Below are 20834 nucleotides of genomic sequence, written 5' to 3'. Positions count from 1 at the left end.
GGGGTGATATCAAAAAATACTGTTTCTGAGGCAAATCCAAGAAATGCAGAGGAATTGTGGGATGTAGTCTAATCATCCTGGGCTGTAATACCTGTTCACAGGTGCCAGAAGTTGTTCGTCTCCATGCAACACAGATGTGAAGTAGTTCTCAGAAACAGTTATACAACTAAATATTAGTTCAGTGATTCACAGCAAAGGTAAATATTGAAGCATTTTTCAGTTTACACAGAAAATGCTTGAGTTGGTAAAGAAAAATGCAGACATTGCTGTTTTTTTTTTAACAGCCTAATATGACTTTTTCTTCATTTTCTGTAAAGTTATAAGTTTGATATATTTTTCTTTATGTTTTGATTTGGAATAGATTGTGCAGTGTTCCCAATGATTTGCATGTATGGAAATAAAAGCTATTAGAAGGATTTTGATACTCGGATGCTCACTTTTTAAAAAACACTGCTATTATTTTGAATACAGCTAAACTATGTCTATCTCTCTATCTATCTGTCTATCTAGATAGACAGATAGATATGGTGCATCCAGAAAGTATTCACAGCGCTTCACATTTTCCACATTTTTATGTTACAGCCTTATTCCAAAATGGATGAAATTCATTTTTTTTCCTCAAAATTCTCACCACAGTAATAATGATGATGATGTGAAAATGTTTTTAGATTTTTGCAAATTTATAAAAAAAAAAAAAAAGCTACATGTACTTAAGTATTCACAGCCTTTGCCATGAAGCTCAAAATTTAGCTCAGGTGCATCCTGTTTCCACTGATCATCCTTGAGATGTTTCTGCATCTTAATTGGAGTCCACCTGAGGTAAATTCAGTTGATTGGACATGATTTGGAAAGGCACAGACCTGTCTACATATGAGGTCCCCAGTTGACAGTGCATGTGAGAGCACAAATCAAGCATGAAGTCAAAGGAATTGTCTGCAGACCTCTGACACAGGATTGTCTTGATGCACAAATCTGGGGAAAGGTACAGAAACATTTTGCTGCTTTCAAGGTCCCAATGAGCACAGTGGCCTCCATCATCCATAAATGGAGTTCAGATCCACCAGGACTCTTCCTAGAGCTGGCTGCCTGAGCGATCGGGGGAGAAGGGCCTTAGTCAGGGAGGTGACCAAGAACCTGATGGTCTGTCAGAGTTCTTGCATTCCTCTGTGAAGAGAGGAGAACATTCCAGAAGGACAACCATCTCTGCAGCAATCCAACAATCAGGCCTGTATGGTAGAGTGGCCAGGCAGAAGCCACTCCTTAGTAAAAGGCACATGGCAGCCTGCCTGGAGTTTGCCAAGAGGGACCTGAAGGACTCATAGACCATGAGAGACAAAAATATCTTATCTGATGAGACAAGAATTGAAATCTTTGGTGAGAATGCTAGGCATCATAGTTGGAGAAAAACAGACACCATCCCTACAGTGAAGCATGGTGGTGGTAGCATCATGCTGTGGGGATGTTTTTCAGCGGCAGGAACTGGGAGACTAGTCAGGATTGAGGGAAAGATGAATCCAGCAATGTACAGAGACATCGTGGATGAAAACCTGGTCCAGAGCGCTTTTGACTAAAGTCTGGGGTGACGGTTCATCTTTCAGCACCACAATGGCCCTAAACACACAGCCAAGATATCAAAGGAGTGGCTTCAGGACAACTCTGTGAATGTCCTTGAGTGACCCAGCCAGAGCCCAGACCTGAACCCTACTGAACATCTTTGGAGAAATCTGAAAATGGCTGTGAACTGACGGCCCCCATCCAACCTGATAGCACTCGAGAGGTGCTGAAAAAAAAGAATGGGCAAAACTACCCAGAGATGGGTGCGCCAAGCTTGTTGCATCAAGAAGACTTGAGGCTGAAATTGCTGCCAAATGTGCATCAACAAAGTATTGAGCCAAGGGTGTGAATACTTATGTACACGTGTCTTGTTGTTGTTGTTTTTAAATTTTTAATAAAGTTGCAAAAATTTCAATAAAAACCTTTTCATGTTGCATGTTATCATTATGGGGTTTTGTAATATAATTTACTCCATTTTGGAATAAGGCTGTAACAACAAAATGAGTAGAAAAAGTAAAGCGCTGTGAATACTGAATACTTTCTGGATGCGCCGTGTGTATGTATGTGTATATATATATACACTCAACAAAAATCTAAACGCAACACTTTTGGTTTTGCTCCCATTTTGTATGAGATGAACTCAAAGATCTAAAACTTTTTCCACATACACAATATCACCATTTCCCTCAAATATTGTTCACAAACCAGTCTAAATCTGTGATAGTGAGCACTTCTCCTTTGCTGAGATAATCCATCCCACCTCACAGGTGTGCCATATCAAGATGCTGATTAGACACCATGATTAGTGCACAGGTGTGCCTTAGACTGCCCACAATAAAAGGCCACTCTGAAAGGTGCAGTTTTATCACACAGCACAATGCCACAGATGTCGCAAGATTTGAGGGAGCGTGCAATTGGCATGCTGACAGCAGGAATGTTGCTCGTGTATTGAATGTTCATTTCTCTACCATAAGCCGTCTCCAAAGGCGTTTCAGAGAATTTGGCAGTACATCCAACCAGCCTCACAACCGCAGACCACGTGTAACCACACCAGCCCAGGACCTACACATCCAGCATGTTCACCTCCAAGATCGTCTGAGACCAGCCACTCGGACAGCTGCTGAAACAATCGGTTTTGCATAACCAAAGAATTTCTGCACAAACTGTCAGAAACCGTCTCAGGGAAGCTCATCTGCATACTCGTCGTCCTCATCGGGGTCTCAACCTGACTCCAGTTCGTCGTCGCTGGTGTTTGGCACGTTGGAGAGGTGTTCTCTTCACGGATGAATCCCGGTTCACACTGTTCAGGGCAGATGGCAGACAGCGTGTGGGGGAGCAGTTTTCTGATGTCAATGTTGTGGATCGAGTGGCCCATGGTGGCGGTGGGGTTATGGTATGGGCAGGCGTCTGTTATGGACGAAGAACACAGGTGCATTTTATTGATGGCATTTTGAATGCACAGAGATACCGTGACGAGATCCTGAGGCCCATTGTTGTGCCATACATCCAAGAACATCACCTCATGTTGCAGCAGGATAATGCACGGCCCCATGTTGCAAGGATCTGTACACAATTCTTGGAAGCTGAAAATGTCCCAGTTCTTGCATGGCCGGCATACTCACCGGACATGTCACCCATTGAGCATGTTTGGGATGCTCTGGACCGGCGTATACAACAGCGTGTACCAGTTCCTGCCAATATCCAGCAACTTTGCACAGCCATTGAGGAGGAGTGGACCAACATTCTACAGGCCACAGTTGACAACCTGATCAACTCTACGCGAAGGAGATGTGTTGCACTGCATGAGGCAAACGGTGGTCACACCAGATACTGACTGGTATCCCCCCCCAATAAAACAAAACTGCACCTTTCAGAGTGGCCTTTTATTGTGGACAGTCTAAGGCACACCTGTGCACTAATCATGGTGTCTAATCAGCATCTTGGTATGGCACACCTGTGAGGTGGGATGGATTATCTCAGCAAAGGAGAAGTGCTCACTATCACAGATTTAGACTGGTTTGTGAACAATATTTGAGGGAAATGGTGATATTGTGTATTTGGAAAAAGTTTTAGATCTTTGAGTTCATCTCATACAAAATGGGAGCAAAACCAAAAGTGTTGCGTTTATATTTTTGTTGAGTGTATATACACAAGGGTAGGCTGAAAAGTTCTAAGGCTGACTATGATGCAGTTGTCGAATTGAACAAATTCAGGGTTGTTTTTCTACATAGTCTCCCTGTAACTCCACACACTTCTTTCAGCGGTGCTTGAGTGCTTCGATTCCCTTGGCGTAGAAGCTTTCATCTTGAGAGTCAAAATAGTCCTCAACGGCAGCCATCACCTCATCATTGCTCCGGTAGTGCTTCCCAGCCAAGTTTTTTTTCAGGTTTGGGAACAGATGAAAGTCCGAGGGTGCCAAGTCAGGGGAGTATGGTGGGTGATCTACCAGTTCGAATCTACACTCATGGATAGTGGCCATGGCCACTGTTGACTTGTGAGCTGGGGCATTGTCTTGATGGAACAGCACCCCTTTCGTCAGCTTTCCTGGTCGCTTCTTTTTGATAGCCTCGCGTAACTGTCTCAGTAGGTTAGAATAGTACTGTCCATTTATGGTTTGTCCCTTTTCAAGATAGTCCACGAACACAATGCCCTTGGCATCCCAGAAAACTGAAACCATGACCTTCCCCGCAGACGAAACGACCTTGGCCTTCTTTGGAGGTGGTGACCTTGGGTGTTTCCACTGCATTGATTGTTTTTTTTTGTCTCTGGTTCAAAGTGGTGAACCCAACAGTCATCCTGGGTAAGAAAACGCTCCATGTAACTGGCTGGATCCTCTTCAAATTGCGCCAAGATCAATGTTTTTCTGGGTTGTGGCTGTTGCAGGCTGCCCAGACCTTGGGTCGTCTTCAAGGCTCTCTCTGCCCCTCTTAAATTCAGCTGCCCTTCTGCACTGTAGATATGGAGGGAGCTTCATCCCCTAATGTAGCAACCATATCCACATGAATGTCCTTGGGCTTTAACCCCTTCTTATGCAGGTACTTAATCACACCGCGATGCCAGATTTTGTCCATTTTTGCCGTTTCCCTCTACCATGAACTTTCAAACTTGGCTATGAACCACAAACTACCTCACAACCTGGAAGAAAATAACACAGTTGGTCATCAGAAGAGTTGAACTTAATGCATGACAAGTTTTATTGAAGTGGCATTTCTCCTTCTTGGTGAGCCTTAGAACTTTTCAGCCTACCCTCGTATGTATGTATATATATATATATATATATATATATATATATATGTGTGTGTGTGTGTGTAGTATAAAGCATATACAGATGTTTTGCTTGTGCTCTACAGCGTGTATGAAGAAGCTGTGGTACATAATGCAGGACATGCCTTAAGTGAAGAAGTTGCACAAAATTCATCTGCTCACGACAGCCTTTGCATTTGTAGTAAGTTGGATTTGTTTTTTTCTCTTAAAATCAGAATTAGGCATGTATTGTTTAACACAAAGAAATTTCTATGTTGAAAATGTTCAATATGTCATACTTACATTTGGTTCAGTTCCCAGTGCTTGTAGATTTTGTATGTAAAATATAGGTAAAGTGTATTGTAAGGTAACTTTTTTTAACTTGGCTATGTTGTTTTACCCTTGCTTCGCTCATATCTAATATAAAAGTCATATGCTGCATCTTTAAGCAGAGGTATTGGAGAAATCCAGAAGGGATGTGGGCACATCTCCTCCAAAGTCCCCTTCCAGCCTAAGCACGGCCATTTCAGTACCTGTGATGAAGAACACTCCAGAGGGCAGGTAAAATATTTTTATTGGTCAGAAGAAGCTTGTAAGCAACATTTAGCAATTCTCCCTATACCACATATAGGAAAAGTTGACCCAGAATGCACTGCGTCGTCAACATCCGTTTTTTTTGTTGTTTTTTTTTTAGCCAATAAATGCACTTCCGGTAGTATTAATACACTGACAATTTTTGCTTCGCAGCACCTGATTGATGTGCTTTATTTTGTATTTATTTTTAGTATTTGTTTACAGGCACATTCACATGTGTTAGCTCCAGGTCTGTTGTCATGGAGCAGTATGAAAATTTCAAGAATATGACGGTCCAACAGCTGAAAACATTTTTCGCTGTAAGGGCTGTACTCTGCAGTGGAAAACTACTTGTGAGCTGGAGAGTCTCTCGGAGAAAGCTGCACAAGTTTATCCGGTTTTGGACAAGTGTGACCTCGAAGAGTTGGAGAAGAATGGACTGCGGGTGATGATGGCAGACTGCTCTGTTGACAATCTCAACAGTTGAGCTGTGACGTGGACACAAGCCTTGAAATGGCTACCACCTTTTTGTATTCACAAAGTGTATTCTTACCTGCTGACTGAGTGTCGATGGACAAATGAAAGAATCAAGTAACATTGACCATGGTTATCTTATGTTTACTGACCTTCATGTGGAACGCTTAGAACTTGGAAGTATCAAAGGGGACAGGACCTTTGTTTACATTCAAAGCTGTGTGAAATTGGAACTGTGCAAAATAGCAGATTGATATTCCACATGGCTGCTGTGTGCAAACACAGGAGAACTAAAATCAATGGGTTGCAGCTGTGTTTCAGAGTATGTAACTAGTACAGAACATCCGGAAACTATTTACAGCACTTCACTTTTTCCACATTTAGTTATTTTACAGCCTTATTCCAAAATGGATGAAATTTATTTTTTCCTCAAAATTCTACACACAATACCCCATAATGACAATTTGAAAAAGGTTTTTATGAGATTTTTCAAAATTATTAAAAATAAAAAAATTATCTAAGAAATCGCATGTACGTAAGTATTCACAGCCTCTGCCATGAAGCTCAAAATGGAGCTTGGGTGCATCCTGTTCCCATTGATCAACCTTGAATGGGCATGGCTCAAGTGTAATCTGTTTCCACCAGTCATCCTTGAGATGTTTCTACAGCTTAATTGGAGTCCACCTGGGGTAAATGCAGTTGACTGGACATGATTTGGAAAGGCACACACTTGTCTGCCTATGAGATCCCACAGTTGATAGTGCATGGCAGAGCACAAACTAAGAATGAAGTCAAAGGAATTGTCTGTAGACTTTCAAGACAGGACTGTGTCGAGGCACAAATCTGGGGAAGGGTACAGAAACATTTCTCCTGCTTTGAAGGTCTCAATGGGTTACAGTGGCCTCCATCATCTGTAAATGGTAGACGTTCGGATCCACCAAGACTTTTACTCACATCTAAACTGAGTGATTGGGGACAAGGGCGTTAGTCAGGGAGGTGACCAAGAACCTGATGGCCACTCTGTCAGAGCTCCAGCATTCCTCTGTGAAGAGAGGAGAACCTTCTAGAAGGTCAACCATCTCTGCAGCAATCCACCAATCAGGCCTGTATGGTAGAGTGGCCAGACAGAAGCTACTCCTTAGTAAATGGCACATGGCAGCCCACTTGGAGTTTGCCAAAAGGTACCTGAACGACTCTCAGATCATGAGAAACAAAATTCTCTGGTCTGATGAGACAAAGATTGAACTCTATGGCATGAATGCCAGGCATCATGTTTGGAAGAAACAAGGCGCCATCCTTACAGTGAAGCATAGTGTTAGCAGCATCTTGCTGTGGGAGTATTTTTCAGCAGCAGGAACTGGGAGACGAGTCAGGATTGAGAGAAAGATGAATGCAGCAGTGTATTTTGTTGCAGATTATAATCATTTTCTGCCAAACCTTGGATGCTGAAAACACCTCTAATTGCTTCTGGAATCACAGAAGACTGTTTCATCTGGACGCTTTTTTCCCTCTCTTTCCTGCTTCATGAGAAAACGAGTGTGGGAGGGGTGGAGGGTAGGACCAGACCTTCATTCGGCACTGCATGGCTCATACGTGGCTCTACCTGGCTTAACGTAGCTGATACGAGCCATTTGATGCTGTAATGACCGGTCGGTCGTGGGTCATTAGAGGCTGCTGCGTGGCAAATGCGGTGTACAGAGAGGCACATAGAGGTGCCTTAGTAGTGAATACATGATAGATGATAACGTGGGTCATTCTTTAAGTAATCACTACACACCCATGCATGGTTTCTTCATGGTTTATTATTCGGTGGGGCCGAGGCATTACAAAGGAGCCGGAGCTAGAAATACGCTTGTACGCCAACCTTTGAAAATTCAGGCAAAAACAAATAGTGCGCCCCCTATGGCATACCTGTATGCGGGAGGGAGAACTGACCCACTCTCATTTTATATTTTCTTCTTTGCATGGCTGTGCTTTGTTGAGCATTGAAAGGTAAACCTGGAAGGTTTCATTGGAATTGGGGTTGTACCCCAATTCTAATGAAGTTGGCACGTTGTGTGAAATGTAAATAAAAACAGAATACAATGATTTGCAAATCCTCTTCAACCTATACTCAATTGAATACACCACAAAGTCAAGATATTTCATGTTCAAACTGATAGACTTTTTTGTTTTTGTGCAAATATTTGCTCATTTTGAAATGGATGCCTGCAACACGTTTCAAAAATGTTTGGACAGAAGACTGGGAAAGTTGATGAATGCTCAAAGAACACCTGTTTGGAACAGTCCACAGGTGAACAGGTTAATTGGAAACAGGTGAGTGTCATGATTGGGTATAAAAGGAGCATCCCCAAAAGGCTCAGCCGTTCACAAGCAAAGATGGGGCGAGGATCACCACCTTGTGAACAACTGTGTGAAAAAAACAGTCCAACACTTTACAACCCCAATTCCAATGAAGTTGGGAATTTGTGTAAAATGTAAATAAAAACAGAAAACAGTGATTTGCAAATTCTCTTCAATCTACAGTAGTGTTCAGAATAATAGTAGTGCTATGTGACTAAAAAGATTAATCCAGGTTTTGAGTATATTTCTTATTGTTACATGGGAAACAAGGTACCAGTAGATTCAGTAGATTCTCACAAATCCAACAAGACCAAGCATTCATGATATGCACACTCTTAAGGCTATGAAATTGGGCTATTAGTAAAAAAAAAAAAAAGTAGAAAAGGGGGTGTTCACAATAATAGTAGCATCTGCTGTTGACGCTACAAACTCAAAACTATTATGTTCAAACTGCTTTTTTAGCAAACCTGTGAATCACTAAACTAGTATTTAGTTGTATAACCACAGTTTCCATGATTTCTTCACATCTGTGAGGCATTAATTTTGTTGGTTTGGAACCAAGATTTTGCTTGTTTACTAGTGTGCTTGGGGTCATTGTCTTGTTGAAACACCCATTTCAAGGGCATGTCCTCTTCAGCATAAGGCAACATGACCTCTTCAAGTATTTTGACATATCCACACTGATCCATGATACCTGGTATGCAATATATAGGCCCAACACTATAATAGGAGAAACATGCCCATATCATGATGCTTGCACCACCATGCTTCACTGTCTTCACTGTGAACTGTGGCTTGAATTCAGAGTTTGGGGGTTGTCTCACAAACTGTTTGCAGCCCTTGGACCCAAAAAGAACAATTTTACTCTCATCAGTCCACAGAATATTCCTCCATTACTCTTTAGGCCAGTTGATGTGTTATTTGGCAAATTGTAACCTCTTCTGCACGTCTTTTATTTAACAGAGGGACTTTGCGGGGGATTCTTGCAAATAAATTAGCTTCACACAGGCGTCTTCTGTCACAGCACTTACAGGTAACTCCAGACTGTCTTTGATCATCCTGGAGCTGATCAATGGGTGAGCCTTTGCCATTCTGGTTATTCTTCTATCCATTTTGATGGTTGTTTTCTTCCACGTATCTCTGTTTTTTTTCTTTTTTTTTTTGTCCATTTTAAAGCATTGGAGATCATTGTAGATGAACAGCCTTTAACTTTTTGCACCTGCGAATAAGTTTTCCCCTCTTCAATCAACTTTTTAATAAAACTACACTGTTCTTCTGAACAATGTCTTGAATGTCCCATTTTCCTCAGGCTTTCAAAGAGAAAAAGCATGTTCAATAGGTGCTGGCTTCATCCTTAAATAGGGGACACCTGATTCACACCTGTTTGTTCCACAAAATTGACAAACTCACTGACTGAATGCCACACTACTATTATTGTGAACACCCCCTTTTCTACTTTTTTTTTTACTAATAGCCCAATTTCATAGCCTTAAGAGTGTGCATATCATGAATGCTTGGTCTTGTTGGATTTGTGAGACTCTACTGAATCTACTGGTACCTTGTTTCCCATGTAACAATAAGAAATATACTCAAAACCTGGATTCATCTTTTTAGTCACATAGCACTATTATTCTGAACACTACTGTATATTCAATTGAATACACTACAAAGACAAGATATTTAATATTCAAACTGATAAACTTTATTGTTTTAGTGAAAATATTTGCTCATTTTGAAATGGATGCCTGCAACACATTTCAAAAAAGTTGGGACGTGGCAACAAAAGACTGGGAAAGTTAATGATTGCTCAAAGAACACCTGTTTGGTAACAGGTGAGTGTCATGATTGGGTATAAAAGGATCACCACTTTGTGAACAACTGCGTCGAAAAAAAAGTCCAACAGTTTAAGAACAATGTTTCTCAACGTTCAGTTGCAAGGAATTTAGGGATTCCATCATCTACAGTCCATAATATCAGAAGATTCAGAGAACCTAGTGAACTTTCTACACTTAAGCTGCAAAGCCGAAAAACAACATTGAATGCCTGTGACTTTTAATCCCTCAGGTGGCACTGCATTAAAAATCTGACATCATTGTGTAAAGGATCTTACCGCGTGGGCTCAGGAACACTTCAGAAAATCATTGTCAGTTAACACAGTTTGTCGCTACAAGTGCAAGTTAAAACTCTACCATGCAAAGTGAAAGCCATACATCAACAACATCCAGAAATGTCGCCGCCTTCTCTGGGCCCGAGCTCATTTGGAATGGACAGACGCAAAGTGGAAAAGTGTGCTGTGGTCTGATGAGTCCACGTTTCAAATTGTTTTTTGGAAATCATTGACATTGTGTCCTCCGGACAAAAGAGGAAAAAGACCATCCAGATTGTTACCAGCGCAAAGTTCAAAAGCCAACATTTGTGATGGCACCATCATTGCTGAAAGGTACATCCAGGGTTTGGAGCAACACATGCTGTCATCCAAGCAATGTCTTTTTCAGGGACGTTCCTGCTTATTTCAGCAAGACATTGCCAAGCCACATTCTGCACGTGTGGCCACAACAGTGTGGCTTTGTAGTAAAAGAGTGCGGGTACTAGACTGGCCTGCCTGCAGTCCAGACCTGTAGCCCATTGAAAATGTCTGGCGCATTATGAAGCACAAAATACAACAACGGAGAGCCCGGACTGTTGAACAACTGAAGTCGTACATCAAGCAAGAATGGGAGAGAATTCCACCTACAAAGCTTCTACAATTAGTGTACTCAGTTCCCAAACGCTTATTGAGTGTTGTTAGAATGAAAGGTGATGTAACACAGTGGTAAACATATCACTGTCTCAGCTTTTTTGAAACGTGTTGCAGGCATTTATTTCAAAATGAGCAAATATTTGGACAAAAACAATAAAGTTGATCAGTTTGAACATTAAATATCTTGTCTTTGTGGTGTATTCAATTGAATATAGGTTGAAGAGGATTTGCAAATCATTGTATTCTGTTTTTATTCACATTTTACACAACGTGCCAACGTCATTGGAATTTGGGTTGTATTTGATTAGTCTTCAAATAAAAATGCTTATGAAATCATATGGTAGCATTGAGTTAAAACGGAATATTTATTTAGCCATTTCGTATAAATGTACTATGTTGCTATTCATCCAAAAATATAGGGATATGATTTTTGGCAGCAGCACTGGCTTACTGGTTAGCACTGTTGCCTCACAGCAAGAAGTGGGTTTGATTCCCACCTTGGACCTTTCTATGTGGAGTTTGCATGTTCTCCCTGTGTCTGCGTGGGTTCTCTCATGGTGCTCCGTCTTCCTTCCCCAAAAACATGTATGTAAGGTTAATGGAAACTTTAAATTGTCCGTAGGTGTGTATGCGGGTGTGAATTTGTTTGTCTTTATGTGGCCCTGCGATAGACTGGTGTCCTGTCCAGGGTGTACCCCACTTCACGACCTGTGACTGCTGGGATAGGCTTCAGCAACCCCATGACCCTTAACTGGACTAAGTGGGTATTGAAAATGGATGATTTTGGGCTGTATTGCACAGCCCTTAACTCCAACCAAGTCCTTTTTAGATTAGATTAGATTAAATAGAACTTTATTAATCCCTTGGGAAGACTCACGCAGGGAAATTGAGTTTCCAGTAGTATTGTGTAGCAGCACACAGAGCATCAAAAGTGAAAGTTAAAAAAAAAAAACAATTTGCAAATATAAATATCAATGTCAGACATACTGATCAATACTGGGCTACTGGCTACTACTGTTTCTCTCATTCCTGACTTCTGTCTTGCTGTTACTTCTCCTCCCCCTGAGTGAGGAGTTGTATAGTCTGTTGGCCTGAAGAACAAAGGAGTTTTTCAGTCTGTTGGTCCTGCACTTGGGAAGGAGCATTCTGTGGCTGAAGAGGCTCCTCTGGTTGCTTATGACGGTGTGCAGAGGGTGACAGACAACGTCAATAATGTCCAACAGTTTGTCCACTGATCTCTTCTCTGCCACCACAACTTTTGTTGATTTTCTTCACACAGTCGAGCTGGTAAAGTCGTCATGACCTACTGTTTCCTGCTATTCTTGAAAGTGAGAACAGGGCTTTGTGTGTCTTATGTTGGGACTTGAGCTTTCCTCAGGACTAATGTCCAGTTTTGTGCATCTTTTGTGCAAACTCAGTGCTTACTGAGTTTGTGTGCTTGTTAAGAACATAGAAAAAATAATTTGCAGAGAGGATGGCCAGATTTTCTTCTTTTTTTTGTGTGTGTGTTGTGTGTCACTTGTATTAGCAAACTCATTTATGGCAGTATTTACTTACTTTCCGACAACCCAGCAACATGACACGTGTATATACTTAGATACGAAAGGTGTGAGGATTTTCCCTGCTTGCAGATTTGGTAGTATTAACAGCTAAATGATGACTTTTCTTAGTCTGCTAACTTTTGGAGCTGTGTGAAGCTAAATGAAGCTTTTTACTGGGCTAGCTTGCGCTGAGGCCAGCCTTTCAGGAGACACGCTGCGTTCCATTAGTCGGCCTAGCAGGGACTCTGCAGCAGGTGTAATTGAACAGACTTCTGGATGCACACACTGCCCTCCCTTCTCTCTGCCACAGTAATGAGACAGAGAAACCAAGTGAGGGAGAGATGTTAAAAGTGTGTTTGAGGGTGAGTGAGGGGTGAGAGAATTGGATAAAGTGAGAAATGGGAAATGAAGAAAGTTAGCAGCAGAGATGGATGGAGATGGAAGGCGAGAAAGACGTAATGAAGAACCGCAAGACTTTCCAAGTGACAAGAAGAAAATTCATTACTATTATTCTTCCTCTCCATTTTACACACTATAGTAATTAATGCTCCCGTGTGTGTGTGTGTGTGTGTGTGTGTGTGTGTGTGTGTGTGTGTGTGTGTGTGTGTGTGTGTGTGTGTGTGTGTGTGTGTGTGTGTGTGTGTGTGTGTGTGTGTGTGTCTTTGGGTTCTGGAGGGATATCAGATTTCTAAGTTTTTAAAGAGCCAAACAATAAATATTATTCCCAAAGTGGATGCTATTTTGTTTTTGGGGTCTTGATTTAAGACGGTATAAAACCCCTGGCAAAAATTATGGAATCACCGGCCTCGGAGGATGTTCATTCAGTTGTTTAATTTTGTAGAAAAAAAGCAGATCACAGACATGACACAAAACTAAAGTAATTTCAAATGGCAACTTTCTGGCTTTAAGAAACACTATAAGAAATCAGGAAAAAAATTGCGGCAGTCAGTAACGGTTACTTTTTTAGACCAAGCAGAGGGAAAAAAATATGTAATCACTCAATTCTGAGGAAAAAATTATGGAATCATGAAAAACAAAAGAACGCTCCAACACATCACTAGTATTCTGTTGCACCACCTCTGGCTTTTATAACAGCTTGCAGTCTCTGAGGCATGGACTTAATGAGTGACAAACAGTACTCTTCATCAATCTGGCTCTGACTTTCTTGATTGCTGTTGCCAGATCAGCTTTGCAGGTTGGAGCCTTGTCATGGACCATTTTCTTCAACTTCCACCAAAGATTTTCAATTGGATTAAGATCCGGACTATTTTTTGACCCTATGTGTCTTTTTGCAAGAAATGTTTTCACAGTTTTGCTCTATGGCAAGATGCATTATCATCTTGAAAAATGATTTCATCATCCCCAAACATCCTTTCAGTTGATGGGATAAGAAAAGTGTCCAAAATACCAACGTAAACTTGTGCATTTATTGATGATGTAATGACAGCCATCTCCCTAGTGCCTTTACCTGACATGCAGCCCCATATCATCAATGACTGTGGAAATTTACATGTTCTCTCCCCATCAGTCATCTTTATAAATCTCATTGGAACGGCACCAAACAAAAGTTCCAGCATCATCACCTTGCCCAATGCAGATTCGAGATTCATCACTGAATATGACTTTCATCCAGTCATCCACAGTCCACAATTGCTTTTCCTTAGCCCATTCTAACCTTGTTTTTTTCTGTTTAGGTGTTAATGATGGCTTTCGTTTAGCTTTTCTGTATGTAAATCCCATTTCCTTTAGGCGGTTTCTTACAGTTCGGTCACAGACGTTGACTCCAGTTTCCTCCCATTCGTTCCTCATTTGTTTTGTTGTGCATTTTCGATTTTTGAGACATATTGTTTTAAGTTTTCTGTCTTGACGCTTTGATGTCTTCCTTGGTCTACCAGTATGTTTGCCTTTAACAACCTTCCCATGTTGTTTGTATTTGGTCCAGAGTTTAGACACAGCTGACTGTGAACAACCAACATCTTTTGCAACATTGCGTGATGATTTACCTTCTTTTAAGAGTTTGATAATCCTCTCCCTTGTTTCAATTGACATCGCTCGTGTTGGAGCCATGATTCATGTCAGTCCACTTGGTGCAACAGCTCTCCAAGGTGTGATCACTCCTTTTTAGATGCAGACTAACAAGCAGATCTGATTTGATGCAGGTGTTAGTTTTGGGGATGAAAATTTACAGGGTGATTCCATAATTTTTTCCTCAGAATTGAGTGATTCCATATTTTTTTCTTCTGCTTGGTCTAAAAAAGTAACCGTTACTGAATGCCATTATTTTTTTTCCTGATTTCTTATAGTGTTTCTTAAAGCCAGAAAGTTGCCATTTGATGTGACTTTAGTTTTGTGTCATGTCTATGATCTGCTTTTTTTTTCTACAAAATTAAACAACTGAATGAACATCCTCCGAGGCCGGTGATTCCATAATTATTGCCAGGGGTTGTAGTTGATAGGAGTTTGTTGTCCCCCCTGTCTTTGTCCTGGGGGATTGTTCCTTAAAAGAACTCAAAGTTTAGAGGTTCTGATGAGTAACTCTTAAACAAAGGGATGTGTGGTCCACTTTGAACTGTGAGCCTGAACACATGCCTATTAATTCCAGCAGGGGACCCAGGGTATCAGATCTTATTACCATCCACTTACACCTCCAAAGCCTATTAAAATTGTTGGACTTTCAGCATCTTTTTTCTCTCTCTCTTTTTCCTACTGGTAATGAGGAAGTCTGCTTCTCAGAGATCTTTTGTGGTTTTTCTCTCACCATGTTTTTTTCATGTACATTTCTTTAGACGGTTGTAATCCATTTATTTGGATTAGACTTTTTTCTCAGAGGGTTTCCATAATTCATTGTGTAAAAATAAATATGAGGGAAACTAAATAAATTCTACTGAATAGTATTAAGGCAAAACTGCTGTTTTTTATTTTTATTTTTAGTGAGTTTGACACTGAGTAGGCGAGAATCTAATCAGAGCTAACGTGTGGTGTGAATTTTCTTTCCCTCTCTCAGCACATTTTACTTGATTATATTTTAAACTAAAGGTCAAGGTGTCTTCCACATGTTGGTAACATAAAAATGCAATGTGAACATGCTACACAGTAACTAGAAAGGACTCATAGTACATACTTATGCCAAGGGCTAACAATTGTCTGTAACATGGAAAACAGTGGGAGCCATTATTAAAGAAGTAGTCCAATGTAGCCCTGAGGCCAATTGGAGTCAGTGCATATCTCCATTTTCCATAGCATCAAACAGATTAGATTTGATGACTCCCTCTGGATGAGATGCCAGTCTGAAACAGGTTACTCTATTTTCCAGAGTATGAGTTGCACCTTACAAAAAACATGAAGAGGGGAAAAAAATCACATGTAAGTCACATCTTTTTTCCTGTATGCATCTCACTTTGTAACAAAGTGCTTCCCTGGTGGTGAGTTTAACAACATATAGGAACTCAGTGTAACACGTGCACACCACAGCCTGTGCTGTTACTTAACATAAGGACTTCCAAAAATTAGCAAATAAATAAATGTGTGTTGGACAACATATTGGATGTTATTCGATACAGTTTAGACAAGGGAAATTGTCAGATGGACACAGATTTCTGACCCATACCAACATGGAGAAGTGAATAGTGAATAGATATATGCAGGAGCGTCCCCCCCCCAAAAAAAAAAAAAAACCTCAAACAAACAAAAACAATCTTCTTGTTGTAGGTAATAATGTCTTACCAGGTAATAATGTCTTACTTGAGTAGTTGCAGCCTTTAAGTTAGTGAAAACAGAACAATACTAACTATTGCAGCAGTGTGGGGTGGACCATTTCAAATTCTTGTATTTAAAAGCCCCCACCTGGACGGGTAAAGAATAGCCACGAGACATTGAACATTTTGCTTTATGTAGAGTGAAATATAATATTTTAATTGCACAAAATATAAACAGCAAAGACTTCTGACAACATTCCCTAAATTAAAAGAAAATGTAGACTGTTTTTAAGTCAAATTTTGGCCTGTGCTTGTGAAGGATATGGCAAATGAACCAAGGTAGAAATAAGCTTAGACAAATTATAGTGGGATTGTCAGGTATGTCATGTTACCTGAACCTATTTCTTTCACTGAGCAACAGTGGCCTTGTGACTATCTAATTGTAACCAGTTCAATCTTCATGTGCAAATTGGAAAACGAAGCTGGGTTAACATTAAGTGACCTTCTTAAGCCTTTCATGAATCCTGTGCTAGTTAGTAATGAAACGGTTCCAGCACACCCCGCCCATCTCATCTCCATCCTTCCTGCCATTGCCCGCCTGTTATTGATTGGCTGGGAAATTGACATGCAGGATATACGCAGTGGCCATTATAGGTTTTTTATCTTACTGTTTGGACTGCAAATGAAAAGGGGCGCTGGGGCGAGACGGCTATCTTTAATGAAAGCGAGGAGCCAAATAAGCAATGAAAGTTACAAGTGAGAAGAAAGCCACAAGGAGAGTATGCAGAATTTTGTGGGAATGTTATTTGGCTGTACAGAGCTACAAAAGAACCACAACCACAGAGCAGCAGTACATTGTGACAATGTGGACTTCTGCAGTTGCAGTTTTTATTGCCCTCAGTCTGCTGTTCTCACACTTGGAAATGATTTGAAGTACTGTTTTTGTCAAAGTACTTATGATAGCACCTTTTTAGGTGATGACACACCAGCTGATAGAAACCAAGCGTTCTCTCAGGCATTGAAGCATCTGTGTACTTACTACGAAAGCACAATGAAGTATCAGTGAAACAATTTCACTTTTTCTTTTTTTTTTTGCAGATGTTGCATTCATTTGTTTTCTTTGTTTCTAGAGATATGTTTAAAAATCTTTTGATGATGCAAATGCAACCTTTGAATAGAGGCTCTCTAAAACCTCCCAACTTTGTCTGAGCACCAAGACCGAATTCCAGCAATGCATTTGCTATGACTCCCTTGGGGGATATTAATATTGAGCAGCAATTCACAACTTTACCTCATAACCGAACCTGAGAATTAAAGTTCTTTGTTGTACTGTATGGCACCCTGCAAACCAATTGGCATTCTTTTAGCAATCTCTGTGGCACCCCACCCCCCTCCGCCAGCACCTAGTACCATCCCTGCTTTGTGCCCAAACTGTACCCCTGTCTGCCACACTCCCCTTGTTATAGATTGTGACCGCTGGTAAATGATGCATTATTCATTACCAACATGTCGTATGTTGATGGATGGCTGTTTGAGAGCCCCGTCCGTTAAATAAATCAACAAATAAAAATGCAAATTCTCACATTTCGAGAGGAGGAAGCCAGCCAAAGTCCCTCCCCCACTTTCCCTTTCTGCCGTCCTCTCTCTCCGCGGAGCTGCACTCGCCTCGTCTCGCTCTTCCAAACACATTCACCGCTTCTCTGAAGCTGTTGGCAGGCAGGCCACTGATTTTCTTCCACGAGTCTCAGCCCCCCCACATTAGCTAAGTTCATCCTTGTTTAGCAACTCTCCCCCACAAATCATGCGCAAACACTAGTTTTACGAAATGTTGCCTTTTAAAGCCGTTTAGCTGCTACTCTGTGCTTTGCCTCCATGTTTTTGCATTGGTGTGAAAACATGACCTATGAAGGACTGTAGCCAGATGTGTAAGAACACAAATGTGCCCTGATGGCTGTGTCCGCAGCCCTCCCACGTGCATACCAACACGGGCACGGCAAACATCGCCCTTACCTATAAGAGCTGTGTGATGTAAATCGATGCAGCTTTAAACAAGCAGAGAATTACGTTAGCTACATCAGTGCTTTAAAGAATTCATGTTTTGTATCTGGAATGGCCGTCGTTCGACTGTGTATACACTGAATAATTTATCACATCGGCCCGGCTGAGGGACTGAATCTCTATTAGCTTAATCTTACACGTTTTGGTTTATTTATTTCCCTGCACATTCACCTCATTTCTATTCCAGCAGAGAATCACTGGATTCTCTCCCTCAATTTCTCTCTCACCTGCAAGGTACAGTTTTTCTGGCAGGATGCCCAGTAGTTTTGACTTTTAACGGTGCTTTTTAGGGTTCAGTCGGCACTGCTGGGAGAAACATTTTACTAACATTTCATTTCGAAAGCAATTTTATTTCATATGGTCTGTTTTAATAAGTGAAAAGTGACAAATATTGTAGAACAAATGTTGAACTGCAATTGTACTTGAGAGCACAGACTGTGACTAGATGTGTTGCTGTACAGTTTTGTGTTCCATTGAAAAAGGCTCAAGACACTCATTTACAGTATGACCTGCCCACAGGGCTTTACTGTGTGTGTGTGTGTGTGTGTATGTGTGTGTGTGCGCGCGCGCGCACGGCCAACCTTTAAAAGCTGAAGTCAATTGACTGAAACAACTCAAACCATATGATAAATAACATAAATTTTACTTTCGTTTCATAGGTTGGACTTTTCTGTGAATGAATTGTTGGATATTTTTAGCCCCGTTTCTGCACCAAGGCAATGCAAGACCCCCACACGAAAGCACAGGATGTCACAGAGTGGCCGTAGGCCGGCTCTCAGTAGCTCCACTCCAGTGTGTAGAACCCTCGTCTACTCTGCTCAGCCTCAGAGTGCCCAACCCGACCAGGAGGAAACACAAATCCTGGAGGATATTTTTTTCATTTGCTGACAAAGATGTGTGTACAGTTTTAAAAGAAATCCATTAATTTGTTTCTCAGCTTTTCTAATTCATTTTTGTTTAGATTAATATGTTCGAAATTAAAATACTTATGACACTGTGAAATGTACTCTTGGTATCCTGAAGTTTTTAATACAAATAAATGATTTTTATTTAGATATTGTTTTGTAAATGAAGTTCTTTAACAGCTGCACTTAATGTACAGTAGTGTTCAGAATAATAGTAGTGCTATGTGACTAAAAAGATTAATCCAGGTTTTGAGCATATTTCTTATTGTTACATGGGAAACAAGGTACCAGTAGATTCTCACAAATCCAACAAGACCAAGCATTCATGATATGCATACTCTTAAGGCTATGAAATTGGGCTATTAGTAAAAAAAAAAGTAGAAAAGGGGTGTTCACAATAATAGTGTGGCATTCAGTCAGTGAGTTCGTCAATTTTGTGGAACAAACAGGTAGTTTTTCATGATTTCTTCACATCTGCAAGGCATTAATTTTGTTGGTTTGGAACCAAGGTTTTGCTCGTTTACTAGTGTGCTTGGGGTCATTGTCTTGTTGAAACACCCATTTCAAGGGCATGTCCTCTTCAGCATAAGGCAACATGACCTCTTCAAGTATTTTGACATATCCAAACTGATCCATGATACCTGGTATACAATATATAGGCCCAACACCATAGTAGGAGAAACATGCCCATATCATGATGCTTGCATCACCATGCTTCACTGTCTTCACTGTGAACTGTGGCTTGAATTCAGAGTTTGGGGGTCGTCTCACAAACTGCGGCCTTTGGACCCAAAAAGAACAATTTTACTCTCATCAGTCCACAAAATATTCCTCCATTTCTCTTTAGGCCATTTTCTTCCACGCGCCTCTGGTTTTTTTGTCCATTTTAAACCATTGGAGATCATTGTAGATGAACAGCCTATAATTTTTTGCACCTGCGTATAAGTTTTCCCCTCTCCCATCAACTTTTTAATCAAACTACGCTGTTCTTCTGAACAATGTCTTGAACGTCCCATTTTCCTCAGGCTTTCAAAGAGAAACGCATGTTCAACAGGTGCTGGCTTCATCCTTACATAGGGGACACCTGATTCACACCTGTTTGTTCCACAAAATTGACGAATTAACTGACTGAATGCCACACTACTACAACCCCTGGCAAAAATTATGGAATCACCGGCCTCGGAGGATGTTCATTCAGTTGTTTAATTTTGTAGGAAAAAAGCAGATCACAGACATGACACAAAACTAAAGTCATTTCAAATGGCAGCTTTCTGGCTTTAAGAAACTATAAGAAATCAGGAAAAAAAAAATTGTGGCAGTCAGTAACGGTTACTTTTTGAGACCAAGCAGAGGGAAAAAAATATGGAATCACTCAATTCTGAGGAAAAAATTATGGAATCATGAAAAACAAAAGAACGCTCCAACACATCACTAGTATTTTGTTGCACCACCTCTGGCTTTTATAACAGCTTGCAGTCTCTGAGGCATGGACTTAATGAGTGACAAACAGTACTCTTCATCAATCTGGCTCCAACTTTCTCTGATTGCTGTTGCCAGATCAGCTTTCAGATCAGATCAGCAGGTTGGAGCCTTGTCATGGACCATTTTCTTCAACTTCCACCAAAGATTTTCAGTTGGATTAAGATCCGGACTATTTGCAGGCCATGACATTGTCCCTATGTGTCTTTTTGCAAGGAATGTTTTCACA

The 20834-nt window shown here is 40.8% G+C and overlaps 1 protein-coding gene across 2 annotated transcripts in view; it reads left to right on the top strand.

The window, feature by feature from the left end:
- The window catches only part of kiaa1328 (KIAA1328 ortholog), a 102962-nt gene extending 83679 nt beyond the window's left edge, over positions 1-19283 (top strand). The window contains exons 9-11 of one of the 2 annotated variants that reach the window (XM_034167092.1): positions 4905-4999; positions 5250-5358; positions 18881-19283. In XM_034167092.1, coding sequence (XP_034022983.1) covers positions 4905-4999; positions 5250-5358; positions 18881-19109 — 433 coding nt within the window. In that variant the 3' untranslated portion in view covers positions 19110-19283. Of the gene's footprint in view, positions 1-4904; positions 5000-5246; positions 5359-18880 lie in introns of both variants that reach the window. The other variant, XM_034167091.1, reaches the window with a different exon arrangement.
- The last annotated feature ends 1551 nt before the right edge of the window (positions 19284-20834 follow it).

Source organism: Thalassophryne amazonica, chromosome 3 (assembly GCF_902500255.1).
Source record: "Thalassophryne amazonica chromosome 3, fThaAma1.1, whole genome shotgun sequence".
Taxonomy (NCBI): Eukaryota; Metazoa; Chordata; class Actinopteri; order Batrachoidiformes; family Batrachoididae; genus Thalassophryne; species Thalassophryne amazonica.
Note: the sequence above shows the minus strand (reverse complement) of the source record. Positions and strands in the feature narration are given on the sequence as shown.